Here is a 15,976-nt window from a genome sequence, read left to right as displayed (position 1 = left end):
TTGGACATTTTTTTGAGATTGAGCACAGAGCCTTAAGTACGATATTTCTCCACGGTGTATTCCACGAAACAGGATAACGTGCACAAAGATATTATGGCGAATTGACATCCTCGTGCTTCTTCCATAGTTACGTAAAAATTATGAATAAAAATTATATTTATTTGGTGTGATACATCTCTTTCCAGGCAGAGTGGAGCCATTCGTAACAACTTCTTTTGCTAGACATTAGCCAAATTATTAACATTTTCCGACTAATGCTTGGAAAGGGATGAAATAATTAAATCATAAAAGGCATCAAATAATCATTAAATAAGGCCACTAGATTGGAACCTGCCAGTCGACATTGAATAAATTCACCAGCTGGAGTACAACTAGCAACGTGAATCATTACGTAAAACACAATTTTCGAGTCCATAAATCGTCATTCATGTTTACTTGTTTTTTCCCGATACCACAACTAATGCCTTTATTTTTTTAATTTTATTGCATACTAAAAATGATTTTCAGCCTGAAATGAAGAACAACCTTCAAAGGCCGAAATGTTACGTCCAGCCTTCGACCGCGAGAGTTTGTGGGGCAGTAGTTGTTATCACTTCCCATTATGATACTGGGGGCCATCGCGAGGTGCTAAGAATCAGGTGGACATCAGCTGAGAATTCCCTCTGCTTCAAAAAATGAAATAAAATACTCCTTCCAATCGCCGAATATCTCTCTCACCAACTTCGTGTTTGGAGAGAGAATAGTTCTCCGATTTCCTATACATCTATTGTTCTTGGAATGACCTTGACACACCTGCCACACGTCGTATTTAAACTATCTAAATCGTTCTTTTAACATCATACGCCCTCCTTTAATATAGGTAGATTTTGGACGGTGCCTACGTGATACACCCCGCGTGAACGCTAATCTAAGTAATTCCTACCATAGTAACTAAGAAGTTCCATAGTCACAATTACGAATATCCGGAAACTCCACTCTACCTTTTCTAATCAGGTCATTTTTCGGATTGTATTTACTTTCAAAGGTTTAAACAGAGCCACTTTATCCTGTTGCTACATTTCACAAATGTTAATGTCCACTTTTAGGCCTATCCTTCCTGAAACTATGGAAACATTGTGCTTTTGACACTGGTAGATTTTGTTCTTGCAACTCTCAAAGCACATCGCAAAAAATTGACAAGCACTTATCTTAAGAAAACGGTAAAAGACGTTAACATATATGGAGCGTAGCGCTAACTGGATGTGACACCTGGTCTTATGGGTAAGAGGATGGCCGTAGATTAGGGGTATGTGGTGGTAAACGGAAAAAATAAAATTGACATTAAGATAAAAGCTGGTATTTTAAATAGGGCGCGCGAATAGAGGAATTTACTGGGGAAAATCCGAATTAGACAAAGTAGGAAGGAAATATTGAAAGGTAGTGGGATGCTGATTAGTCGGGCAATCAGGGTAGAGAAAGGCAGAGAGCCTGTTTAGACAGTATGAAATCAGCCAAAAGATACGAAGAAACAATACCAATTTATGGAAGATAATAGGAAGCTCTCGCTAGATACACAATCAACTAACAAACCGTTAAGGGTAGCCCAAAACCTAACTAACGCGTTGAATACCTTGAAAAAAAATAGCGATCGACTATCTCTTCGTATCTCCTCCACCCAATTATTTGCCTTTTTCGTATTTCACCCGCAAAATTTGGATTCCTTACATAACCTTTGCCTGTGAATCCCAAATATTTGCTTCCGCGGATAACTCGGAAGAGGGAGGCATATTCCTACGTTTTGCGTAAGAGTTTACCTTATCTCGGAGGTGTTCTGGACCAAAATGGTTGAAGTAGTAGGGGCGTTAAAAGAAGAATTGCGTTATGCAGAGAAGCTTTCACTTCAAGCTCAGGAGATTCAATTGATGACAGAGACGTTGAGTAAGGATGTTAAGAAGCGAATCGCAAAAGTTTTAGAGAACGTGGTTTTTTTACACCGATAATCATGGTCATATAAGCAGGATGACGAGAATATATTGGAGGCTTTTGAACCGTGGGTGTGGAGAAGGATGGAGAAGGTGAAATGGGCAGAGAGGGATACAAACTAGGAAGTATGAGGCATGGTGGGGGAGGAGTAGGAATTATTGGGAGAAATCCTAAGGAGGCAGGAAAGATGGATTCAGAGCGTTTCGATTCTTGCATTGAAATGCACATTAGCGGATGACTCCATTAAAACTTACTGTTGCGGCATCTGCCCTAGTTTCTTTGGAATTTGGCAGTAGGGTGTTGAAGACTGACAAGAGGGGAGAATTTTGGGCTAAAGCGGTGCTTTTTGTTGGGAGAGGCAGGTATATATATTTTTGTACAATTAATTGTATAGGCTGTACGTATATCCATGCAAAACCTACAAAAACAGGTAAATTTCAAAAAATAATAATACAAATAATAATACAAATAATAATGTAAATAATAAAAATAATAATGCAAATAATAATAATAAATCAAGTAATAATAATAAACCAAATAATAATAATGCAAATAATAATAATAATGCAAATAATAATAATAATGCAAATAATAATAATAATGCAAATAATAATAATAATGCAAATAATAATAATAATGCAAATAATAATAATAATGCAAATAATAATTACTATGCAAATAATAATTACAATGCAAATAATAATAATGCAAAATTTAATAATAATGCAAATAATAATAATGCAAATAATAATAAATCCCTATAAGCAAAGGTGGTCTATCCTTTCACCTTCCTTCAAGTCTTGTTTACCCGGAGTGGCTTTCACCTTGGCTTCTTTGGGTTGAGCGCCACATTTGTTTTCTTTGCTTTATTAGTTTGCTTGATTGATGTATTTCGATTTCACTGGTGATTATTCATGGAGAGACGGAACACAGTTGCGTCGCCGTGTATGTACACACACACGTACGTACGCACGAGGGAAGGTGAGACGGAGGAAATAGGAGGACTGGTTTATAGGGAAAAGTGTGTGTGTGTGTGTGTGTGAACCAGCTCGTGTCTTTGTGTAGGGGTTGGGCGAGGCAGTTGGATGCGAGGGCTGTGAGTGTCGCTCCTATACTAAAACTGAAGCCCTTGAGGAGGTCGTCCTTGGATACGTGGGGAATGCACTGTGGCGGTCAAGTATGGTGACTTTGAGAAAAAAATGGTTATGGATGGAGAGATGGTGGTCGTTAAACTAATGTGGAAACGAACCAGCCGACAAACCACCACTGCAAATTTTTCACATGCTGCCACTCATGGGATCTTAAAACGTGCACTAATCAAAGTTGCAGATGTCTGATTTTCAAATTCCAACGCTTAAGACCATGATATAAATAGTAGTATTAAAGGGAGGCGACCGACAGCTGAGGTCATTTGCGCCATAGGGGATGGACAGGAAAGGATGAAGGGGGGAGAGAAACCCAGCGTCGGCATTAGCCTACTCTTTACGAAAGGCGCCAAGGGGTCCGCAGCTTAACGTCCCATCCGACGGACGGCGTACTCACTCAAAGTACCCTCCACAAAGCACCGTTATATGTACTGAGTAAAGATATCCAGTATCTTGAGTTTATAAAAATTATATTTTTGAGCTATATAGTGCATACCAAACAATTACGGCCTCAACCGGCGTTATGGAGCCATCTTCAAATAAAATACATCGTAGGTATGCATATGGAGTAATATCAATTATATCTGGTGTATCGAACTTTGTTGACAATCGACAAAATCTTCCACATAGTCAATCCTGCACATCAAATTTATGATCCATTTTAATGATCAAAAGTGTTACCCAAATACCCGGATAGCTTTAGCAGCCTGTGACACCGAGCTGATTATCAGGCGCGCACACTGAAAATCATTGGTCAGATCTTTGGGGAAAGAGGATTAGCGAAGATAGAAGACTATGGTGATCCAGCGTTACAAGAGAATGGGAGAAATCAGCAAAATATACGAAAAGGGAAAAAACGAAGAAACTCTTCAAACCGTATTGGACATGGTCGTTGGGAGAAATTGCAAGTGATGCAGGGGGAGAATAAGTTAAGGTATGCTGAACAGCATGAAGTGAGATAGAAAGTAAGTGGAATTGGAAAAACCATTCTTTGTATTCCTCAGTGTTACGGTATTTATTGGGTGGGGCTTAGGAGTGAGCCAGGGCTAGGCCTCCCAACACCGGGATAATCAAGATTACCAATTTATTTACCAATAAATATAGCATCAGAAAAAATTGACAAAACACTAGAAAAAAAAATTTCAGCACCGACTGGTACAAATTCCCATCATTATATTGTAGATGGCAAAAGAAGCGAAAGTAGGAACCGTTGATGGGAAAAGGGCAAGCAACCCATGGATCACGGATGAGATGATTACAAAGACAGATGAAAGAAGAAAATGGAAGGATATAAACACAATTAATACCTAAATTAGCTATTAATATTGCCACAAATCATTACCTAATTTATTTAAAATTTTATTATTGCAATAGTAATTCAAAACAACCTATAATGCTACAAGTTTTTTTGAAAAGATTTTGAAAGTTTCTTTAAGTTCCTTAAAAATTTATAATAAATTATCATGCAAGAATATATTAAAGTTCGCGTTGCTAAGGAGCATAATTTAAAAAAAGTAAAAGTTGATATTCCAAGAAATAAGTTTGTGGTAATTACCGGGCTTAGTGATTCTGGTAGAGTTAGGCAAAAGAAAGTGCAATGAGTTAAATAATAAATTGAGACAAGCAACAAATAAAGCAAAAGAATCATGGTGGAAGACGCGCTATACCGCAAGTTTAAATGACAATCGGGAAGGAAGAAGAGAAGATCTGTCCTAACAGAGATAAGTCGGGTGAGATAATATTTGACACAGAAAAGACCAAGAGAGATGGAAGGGTAATTTAGAAGAACTGTATGGTAAGGAGGTAAGGCCAACAAGGTTAGACATAGAAAAGGAACATGACGTAGAGAAAGTTAGCTTAGGTCCAGAAAGACTCGACGATGAGATTAAGGGAGATGATACCAAGGCCGTGGTGGTAGACAACATTCCTGCAGAACTACTGAAATGTTTAGGAAAATGTGGGAGGAAGAATCTATATGGAATGGTTCGTAATATCTATAAGGAAGGAATCTGGCCCGAGGACTGTGAGATAAGCGTTGTTTTCTATTCCGAAAAAGGTGAAGGATACTTTATGCGAGAACTGCAAAGCAGTAAGTCTGATAAACAACAAAATTATTCGGTAGTTTGACTCACCAAACTAAACCGGTAGATTACCTTTAATAATATCAACCTAAGCGACTAAACGTTTTTCATTTTTTTCAAGGCAGCATACTTTAAATACTTCTAAATATCCGTTCAGAACGACACGATGTGCTTCAATAGGGTGTTCATCGGAAACTGTATATTGCCATCTTTCAGTTGAGATGAGTCGATCGCATTTTCTGTAATTCCAGTTGCCTTGTTGTGACGTTGTCTTTCGGTATCTTTGATAGTGTCGGCCGTTTATATCATATAATACGCTGCTTTCCTCATTAGACCTAGAATGAGTCTTCGCTAAGTTATACATATGTATACTTTGCATATGGCGTCACTGGTGTTTTGCGACCACTGCTGCCGAGATGAGTGATCGGACCGCCCAAATACGTAATAAGCTATATTATTTCAAAGATATAAAAAATTCTAAGTTTTTATGTGCATAACGGGGTGTCCAACGGTGATTTAAATGATGGGAAGTGTTTGATGCCATTGGCATCCCTGTTCTAAATCGAAACGATGTTTGTCACTAGAACTTCGTGAGAAACAAAATGATGTCACAGGGGGAAAACCTTTCCGTCCTCCCATTAAACCTACTCTCATTAAGGGATGTGAATATCACACTCCCTATGGTTAGGTTAGGGTTGAACTCTTTTTCACCGAACAAATTCGACCTTCTGGTTGATTTCTGCGGCTCCGTAAAATCCAGCAGTTGGTATTGTTACTTAGATACCGAATATTAACTAAGATTATTGTACGATGTCTATCTTAATTCTAAAAATTCTTTGCCAATTGAAAGAAAAGTGTTCGAGAATATTAACGCGATGAATAGATGCCAAAATGCCATTTTGATGATAAAAATATTGAGCACGCGATTGGTTTCCTAACTTATACACGCGAAATATTTCCATCGAATCGTTTTCTAGTTTCCCTAACTAATAAACTGAGACAAGAAAAGTGTTTTTTTTAGTTTTTTGGGGTATCAAATAAAAATGCATCAACTAATACTTTTAACGTGTACGCCGATGTAACAAAGTTAGGGTAAAATCATTTCGCCTTGACCGGGATATGAACCCGGATCCCTCGATGTCCGGCCGAGTGCTTCCTCTTTCCTATTGAAATTCGATTATTATGACGCGGTAATTTCGAGCGGAAATAAAATAAAAAAAATTCTGCGACTTTTTGGCTGAGGCACACTACATGAATGCTCGCACGGTCCAATGTTTTGACCCGACGACGCTGGTCAAATCCATGCCAAGTTTTCCACATGAAAAAAAATTATATCTAGTTAATTCCCTACATATAAATGTTATTACTCCTCTTTTGGGGCCAAGATATAAATTTGCTTAGTTTTCGGATACATTCCTAGCATAATATAAACATTACTTCAGACCCTCGACGGCCTATGAGGGCTGGATTGAAGAACTTGCATGGTCGGATCTAAACAGTGGGCCGCAATTTGGGCACCACTCGCATAATAGTCAACGTTTTTACTCACTAATTAGTCTCAAAATAATGAGAGTTTCATTATCATGGTTAATATAATGAATCTATTTACTCATCTAAACCATGTGGTATGAGGCCCAGTGATGAATTGTCGTGGACATTATTAACTCTGTTCTACTGCCACCGGGCAACATAGATGGTAAACACAGCATTGAAGTATCGAAATAACTGAAAACGTGGGGAGAGGGGTAAACGGTTAATAAGAGTTTATTGCCAACTGCAGACCTCAAACAAAAGCAGCTATTCAATCAAACGCTTCCAATTCCTACGCAAAAAAATATTTTCTAGGCTTCAGCTATCTGGTGGTGGTGCTACTGTCCGTCATGTTTCCGCAATGATAGGCACCATGCCTCTTCCTAGCACCACGTTCAAGTCGCCCAACAGAAGGGGGATAATACTTTATTCGCACCCCCTTCCGAAATACGAAGTGATTACACCACTGCGCGCCAAGCCCACGACGTCCTACGAGGCCAGGACTAAGGTTAAGGTACGTGGGGATGAAAGGAAGGCCTGCAGGAGACAAGACGACGAAGAATAATATTATAACGAAAAATATTCGTTAAATGGACCATTTAAAAAATTAGGCGGCTCAAGGACGGGGATCGCTGGACGCCTATTTACAAAAGTAAACTGACTATTCACAAGCGACACGAGCTATTGCATCCATCGTTGACAAATTTCACACCTCGTGGCACTTTTTCGGGGACATAACAGGGTTTACGTAACAAATACGATAGCGGTTAATGCCATTCCATACGATACCTTCCATGCGAAAAGTTCCGCGATAGAATTTGCACACTTGGAATTTTCGAACACGAAGGTGAGACGGATTGCCCCTGCGAATTCCTTTTTTCTCCATAAATCGCACTGGGACGGCTGACTCATATTCTGCATTTGACCGCAAACTGGGGGGGGGGGGGGGGAGAAAACTCGAAATCACTCCCACGCTGAACAAATAACATTCTGCTGTAAATTAGCACTTTTAGCAAAACCCAGCTTCTTGTAGTTGAAAATTATCTCCGAAACATTTTACGACACCGATTAGTTTCCAATTCCAGCAGTAGAAACTAAATCACACATTTAAAGATTACAGGGCAACCTACTCTTCAAAGATTTTATATTCTTATTCATTTCTAAAGAAGCCGATTCGTTTCACGTATATTCATGAAAATGTTTTTTATGATACATATTTATTCGATTGATAAAGACAAAACTACAATTAATTTCAATTTCCTAACTAATAATTCAGATACATATAGCATATTTTCATTCTCTTATTTTATTTTTTTCTCCAGGTTCCCGATTCCTGGTGACAAACCTTTTGGTCACCCAGATGGCGCCTTAAATAGTATTTTATTGGCTGGACTGGTTACGGCTACGTATAATATGCCGAGGAGGGCGAAAAGGTGATCTTCACTTGTGCAAAGTTAAACAATATACTCTATACACGGACCTCCTACTCTCCAGACAGACGGCCATAAAGAAAATGGGTGACACCGGAGGGGGAAGAGGAAGATTATCCACAGACCTGCATGATGTGCAGCCTTATCCCCGTCGGGAAGACGACATATCCCATGATGAATCCGGCCACGACGAGGAAGAGACCCACGATCAAGGCGGCGACCAGAACCTTCCTCCCCGCGCCACACGACATCCTCGCGAAAAGAGGGAGAGAGAAAGAAAGGAAAAAGTGCGTGGGCACAGAGGTATAACCACAACGCAGTGTCGCGAGGGTGGACCGTCTTCCTTGGGCTTCACCACTCGTGGACGCCCGCTCTCGACACTGGGTCCTCCGCCACTGCCTCCTCTCCCTGTCTGGTTCGCACACGCCCGGCTAGTTCCTCGTCAGCCGATGTCCTGTGACCCTTCCCCTCCTACCCTGACACTTCACCTCTGCCCCCCACCAACTTACTCCTCCACCTCCCACCCCTCTTCGCGTACCCTTGGGCCCCTTATCTTCTCGCGCGATGATAACTCGTCAATAGGAGGAGGGAGGAATGGTGTGGGTGGGAGGGAGGTGTTTAGAGGAAGCAAGGAAAACCCTCAATACTCCAAGCGAACGCGAGGGATTTCACCCTCCTCCTCATGCACGAAAAGAAATGGTTGAGGAAAGTGGGGCCGGGTACTCACGGATTGATGGGGTGGATGGCGTGGTGGATGACTACGGGAGACGTGTAGTGAACAAGAACGAGGGAGTCGAGACGCAGTGAGGATGAGGCAATGAGGGAAAAAGAGGGATGACCGAACAAACCGGTCGAAACAAAGGAAGGAGCGCAAACCATTTTGGCGAATGGCCTTCCGAGTGGGATATTGCGAACTGAAAAATAAAAAGGGGAGAGTGAAACCACGTGAGAGAGAGAGGAGGAGGAAGAAGGTCAAGTTTATGTTTTGGTCGGCCTCGTGGCGTCGTCCATTTATTTGAGAATCGCCGGGCCGTGGGTGATTCTTGATTCGCGCGGAGCTAGAGGGGTTAAATGGAGCCGACCAAGGCGGGACCGAAGTCCGCCTAGATAGTTTTTACCTGGGGAAAGTACCTAGAATAAGAAATATATATCTCGTATCAGTTTCTGGGGCACGATTCCAGGGTATCGGTCCTCGGTGAGGCTAATTAGGGTAGGAAAGCTAGATTCTTCTCAGTTCATATGTAGTGATATCAAAATATTCGAAAAGTATATTGAAAATTGTAACTTTTTTTTACATATTGGCGATTGTGTGCGAACGGTTAAGGCAACATCGTTGCATGGGGGGAGGGAAATCGTATTAAATCTTCGTTGAAATGAACAATCATGAATATTTTGCAAATGAACATTTTCTTTGTTATAACGGCGCAAACCTTCCGCAATAAAAGAGCGAAACTGGCACATACGGCAAGAATCCTAGTTATTTCTTGGTACCACGGTACTACTCCATGACTAACCCTTGAATTTTACAGAGTCATCCAACCACAGTACTTAACCCGAAGGATGGTTTTGACAGGTGAAGATAGAGATCACCCCAAACTTACGCCATAAGGCAAGTGAATATCAGCCCAGCAAAGCTTTCCGAAGCCAACACCCGATTCGGCCACCAACGCACTAGTTCTGGCTAGAGAAAAAATCACTTGGATTATTTTTTGTGATTTTTCAAATGCATCGTTTGGGATTATGAACCCGGGGCCCTCTGGCCAGAGACTCCATCCACTGGGCTACCGCAACCGGTTTCACAAAGGGAACTAGCATAATTTGCGTCATTTCATTCACGTTATGGACAAAGTTGGTAGGTTTCCATCCATGGGAGGAATTCTCGAAAGGTCACAGACGGTTTCGTACGCCTCGATTTGATGGAGGCTCAGGGTTAAACGGTCTCCGCTGCAGGTTGAGGATCAAGGGTGCAATGCGTCTTGGAGAGGAAAAATTAGAGTCACCCGTACGATGGATCTGTCGCCCCTAATGAATTCACGGAAGTTAATTTTTACCTCCTCTTAGTGAGAAACTGGGATTAGCAGGGAAGGAGAGGGGGTTGCAGGGAGAAAGAACGGAGAAGTGTACGGCCATCGATGTCAAAAAATGACGCCCACGTTAGCATTGTGAATGATTTAGTGCGTCCAAATAGTTAGTTAAATATTAGGGAGATTACCAATGAAGTTGACATCAGTGTTGGATCGTGTGTCACCATTTTGGCAACAGTTTTGGGCGTGCAGCACGTCGCGTCCAAATTTGTGCCGCGATTGTTAACGGATGAACTGGGGCCAAAAAAGTCTCGACATCAGCCAGGATCTGGTCGATCGTTCAAACGACGACCGAAATTCTTAAAAATAGTCTTCACAGGCGACGAAACCAGGGTTTATGGTTATGATATAGGGGGACGCACCCAAAAGTGGTAGGACTGATTTTCTCTGGCGCGAACGGAGCGGTGGAGGGGGGTCTGCCTGGCAGAATAATGTGGAGGGGGCTCTTAGCAACAGACCGACACCAACCTCAGTCGCCTGCGGGCTGTCGTTGAGTGAGGACACCGTTTTTGGTGAAGCAACTTTTTTGTCCGCGTCGAAAAACAAAATGAATCTGAATTTAGAGCAACGTCATTCCGTGAAATTTTGTGCGAAACTCGGGAAAACGGCAACTGAGACCCTCGATATGACCAAGCAGGCTTATGGGGACACTGCCTTAAGCCGTTCCACAGTATTTGAGCGGCACAAGTTGTTTAAAGAGGGTAGGGAGCTCGTTGAAGACGACCATCGCTCCGGACGGCCGTCGACGGCAAGAACCGACACGAATGTGGACAGAGTGAGGACACTGCTGAACACAGACCGACGCTTAACCAGTGAAGAAATTGCAGACCAGTTGGGTCTGTCTGCATCCAACGTCCAACGCATTATTTCACAGGATTTGGCCATGCGCAAGGTGTGCGCCAAGATGGTGCCGAAAATTCTGAGTGTCGACCAACAGCTCCTGGCCAAATACGGCGTTGCCACGTTGCCGCACCCGCCCTATTCTCCCGATCTGGCACCACCGGACTTCTTCTTCTTCCCCTGATGAAAAGACAGCTCAAGGGACGACGTTTTCACTCGATAAAGGCCGTTCAAGAGGCTTCGACGAGGGTCATCAACGGCATCCCCAAAGAAAATTTCCCGTGGGCGTACGGGGAATGGGAGCAACGTTATACTAAGTGTGTAGCAGCTCAAGGAGCATACTTTGAAGATTATTAAGTCGATGTAAGTATATCGTCAATAAAATTCTTGTAGAAAAATCAGTCCTACCACTTTTGGGTGCCACCTTGTAGAAACCAAGGTCCAGTCTCCATCTTCCGCACGACCCATAAAAAGCTTGGATGTCACAATCAAACGTGAAGGTGATGTTGAATGTTTTCTTCTATTGGGGAGGGATTATTCATTATGAATAAGCCCCCAAAGGACAAGAAGTGAATAGGCAGCACCATACAGAGGTTATGGGAAGGCTAAGACATGCCATGTTACGTAAAAGATCACAAATCTGAAAAAAAAGTCTCGGTGCGTTCATCACGACAATGCATCAGGGCACACTTCATTGATTGTTAAACTTTCCGTCCAAATATTTTGGCCAAAAACTGTACACCGGTGATCCCCCAGCCACCCTACTTTCCGGATCTTGATCTGGTGACCTCTTTTCTATTCCCTAAGTCGAAAATCACCTTGAAAGGATTCCAATTTGAAACTATCAAAGACATCCAACAAAATTGTACTGCAGACTTAAAGGCCATCCCGAAAGAAGCATTTTAAAGCTGGAGAAAACGCTGGGAGCAGTGTATTGGCAGCTAACGGCTGTATTTTGAAGGCTATAAGCATGATTGAAGGGTAACTAATAAAATCAAGCATTTATTCTAAAGTCTCATCTTTTTTTGAACATATCTTGTACTAGACATTTGAGAAACATGAGACAAACTATAGTCTAAATGACAATATCATGCTAAGCATATTTTTATGAAAACTCTTTATCCTACTCCACTGTGCAGGAAGAAATGCGAGAGATTGTGATTTTAAACCAGGATATGTGAGAGAATTATTAAAATGTTAAATTTCACCAATTGTATGGCTATTTTATTTTATTATTTATTTGATAACATACCATAAAAGCTGCAAGAATTAAGAGGAAACGATTTTTTTAAAGTATAGGAAATATCTTAATAGTTAAAATTAGGAAATACCTGATAAATCCAGTCTATACACAGAAATGTAGACAGAAAATTATACCATGGTAATTTTGATTATGCTGTTTAGAATGCATTCGAACAAAATTCACGGTAAGGCACTATTTGCATATACATGTAGGTGTTGCCCATATTTTGAACTACCACATTTTTTCATCGATTACGTGTGCGTTATCTACACAAAAATGTTCAGATGATCGAAAAAAGACGATTTGCATTATGTAATGAAAATTGAAAAAATTCAAACATAGACGTAATTTTACACACACATCTGATATAAATGCATTTTTACACACACTGTATTTAATGTTTACGTGCATATATATATATATATATATATATATATATATATATATATATATATATATATATATATATATATATATATATGTATATATATATATGTATATATATATGTATGTATATATATATATATGTATATATATATATATATATATATATATGTATATATATATATATATATATATATATATATATATATATATATATATATATATATATATATATAAGACAGGTTCTGTTCTAAGGTTCTGAAGACAACAGCCGAGCTGTCAAAACGTCAAATAACAAATTGTGAGTGTCCTTTCTTTGTGTCTCTATATTCTAAAAATCTACATCTGTGTTTTTATATATTTGTGCGCCGCCGAAGAGCGATTCATTTCGAAGATATTTTTATATATATAAATATATATACATATATATATATACATATATCAGAAGACGCAGGAGAAGAAGACCAAATTAGTTAGAATAGGAACGTGGAATGTTAGGACAATGCTGAGGACAGGGAAATTGGAGAATGTTAACCGAAGGATGGAAAGGGGAAATATAGATATTTTAGGTCTATGCGAGGTGAGATGGAAAGATAGCTGGGATTACTGGAGTGATAAGTATAGAATAATATAAATGGTGGGGACGAGAGCCAACGAGGGGTTGTCATAGTATTAAATGAAGAGGTAGGAAGAAGCGTAGTCAACATAGAGCAGGTAACGGATAGAATACTACTAGTAGAGATAAAAGCAGAACCAACGAACTTAGTTATTATTCAGGTATACATGCCACCGAGCAACCATAAGGAAGAAGAGGTCGATAGGATTTACGATCAGTTAGAGGACATGATCGCGCGTGTTCCTGCAGGGAAACATTTGATAGTGATGGGGGATTGGAATGCGACGGTAGGCGAAGGAATGGATGGTGATGAGGTGGGGGACTACAGTTTAGGCACGAGGAATGACCGCGGGGAGAAAGCAGTTGAATTTTGCAGGAGACAGGACTTAGTTATTACCAACACTTGGTTTAGACACCACAAAAGACGCAGGTATACATGGAAAATGCCAGGAGACTCAGAAAGGTATCAGCTAAATTATATCCTGGTTAGACACAGGTTTAGGAACAGTGTGATAAATTCCCACAGCTTCCCGGGAGCGGATGCGGACTCAGACCACAATTTAGTTGTTATGAAATGTAGCGTACGCTTCAAAAAGATAAGGCAGGGGCGGTGAGTTAGAAAATGGAATGTAGAAGCATTAAATGGTTTGAAAAGGAAGGAATACAAACAGGCGGTAGAGGAAATCATGGAGGATGACAAAGAGCTTAGTACCATCGAAGAAAAATGGGAAAGTATCAAGAAAGGGTTGTCTAAAGCCCCAAAAGACACTATTGGAACCGTTAACGCTAAAAGGACCAGGAAACCATGGATCACGGATTAGATGATTACAAAGATGGATGAGCGGCGAAAATGGAAGAATATAAATACAGAATTAGGCAAAATGAAGTACAAAGAATTGAACAATACATTGAGGCGGGCAACAAATAAAGCAAAAGAAGCATGGTGGAAGACGCAGTGCGAGGATATGGAAAGTCTGCAGAGAAAGGGTGAAATCGGTGCGCTGTACAGCAAAGTTAAATCGTTATTGGGAAGTAAGAAAGGAAGAGCTATGCTAACAGTTAGAGATAGGGCGAGTAAGGTAATAGTTGACGCAGGAAAGATCCAAGAGAGATGGAAGGAGTATATAGAAGAACTGTATAGTAAAGAACTCAGACCAACAAAGTTAGACATTGAAAAAGAAAATGATGTCACGGAAGACAGCTTAGGTCCAGGCATACTAGACAATGAGATAGAAAGGGCATTAAGGGAGATGAAACTAAATAAGGCCGTGGGGGTAGATAACATTCCCGTGGAACTTTTAAAATGCTTAGGAAAATGTGGGAGGAAGAGGCTATATGGGCTGATCCGTAGTATTTATGAGGAGGGAATCTGGCCGGAAGACTTGGTGAGATCAGTTTTAGTTCCTATTCCGAAAAAGGTAAATGCCACGTCATGTGAGGACTATAGGACAATTAGTTTGATATCCCACACAGCTAAAGTTGTTCTCAGGATCATAAACAAAAGGATAGAGAGTAGGGCAAATGATTACTTAGGGGATGATCAGTTTGGGTTTAGGAAGGGGAGAGGTACGCGTGATGCCATTGCAGTAATGAGATTATTAATCGAGGGGAATATAGAACACAACCAGGAGGTATTTGCCTGTTTCTTAGATTTCGAAAAAGCGTTTGATAGAGTGAATTGGGAAAAGCTAATGAGTATTCTGCATAAAATAGGAATAGATTGGAGGGAAAGGAGGCTAATCCGCAACCTGTACATGTCTCAGACTGCTCAGGTGCGGGTGGGAAACGGGGAGTCAGGATGGGCAGTGTTAGGAAGGGGTGTAAGGCAGGGTTGCCCATTATCACCGTTGCTGTTCAACCTGTATGCAGAGGAAATGATCAAAGAGGCATGGGAAGAACTCGAGGTAGGAATGAAAGTGGGCGGGGAATTCGTAAAATCAGTTAGGTTTGCTGATGACCTTAGTTTGTCAGTCAGCCAAGGGGCTGCAAGCATTGCTGAGTGAATTGGAAATTCAGTGCAACAGGTATGGGATGAGAATCAATATTAATAAAACAAAGCTTATGCGATTTTCTAGAAAGAAAAAGGCCAAGCTTAACATTAAAATAGGAGGGCAAAAACTAGAGCAGGTAGAACAGTTTATGTATCTCGGTAGTGTTTTGGACCAACACGGTCAAAGTAGTAGGGAAGTAAGGAGAAGAATTGCGCTGGGCAAAGAGGCTTTCACAAGGAGGAGGGAGTTGATGACGGGGACTTTGAGTAAGGATGTTAAGAAAAGACCCGTAAAAACTTTGATATGGAGCGTAGCTATGTACGGCGCGGAAACGTGGTCATTGAAGCAGGAGGATAGACGTAGATTGGAGGCTTTTGAAATGTATGTGTGGAGAAGAATGGAGAAGGTGAAATGGACAGAGAAGAAAACAAATGAGGAAGTACTTGGTATGGTGGGCGAAGAGAGGGGCTTGTTGGGAGCAATCCTATGGAGGCAGGAAAAGTGGATGAAGGGGGTGTTGACCGGCAGTGGGATGTTGAAGACTGTGATAGAGGGTAGAATGTTGGGCAAAAGAGGAAAGGGAAGGAACAGGATAGGGATGTTGGACGGGATGAAGGGAGGAAGAAAGTACTCAGAGATGAAGAGGGACCTGATATAGAGTAGGATGATG

General features: G+C 40.9%; 1 protein-coding gene across 1 annotated transcript in view; it reads right to left on the bottom strand.

Moving 5' to 3' along the window:
* LOC139697777 (sensory neuron membrane protein 2-like) overlaps positions 1-8,548 on the bottom strand; it is a 47,419-nt gene extending 38,871 nt beyond the window's left edge. Inside the window, exon 1 of the mRNA XM_071596619.1 lies at positions 8,274-8,548. Coding sequence (XP_071452720.1) covers positions 8,274-8,399 — 126 coding nt within the window. The 5' untranslated portion in view covers positions 8,400-8,548. The remainder of the gene's footprint in view (positions 1-8,273) is intronic.
* Between the last annotated feature and the right edge of the window lie 7,428 nt (positions 8,549-15,976).

This window comes from Hetaerina americana, unplaced genomic scaffold (genome assembly GCF_022747635.1).
Source record: "Hetaerina americana unplaced genomic scaffold, ioHetAmer1.1.p SCAF_8, whole genome shotgun sequence".
Lineage (NCBI taxonomy): Eukaryota > Metazoa > Arthropoda > Insecta > Odonata > Calopterygidae > Hetaerina > Hetaerina americana.
Note: the sequence above shows the minus strand (reverse complement) of the source record. Positions and strands in the feature narration are given on the sequence as shown.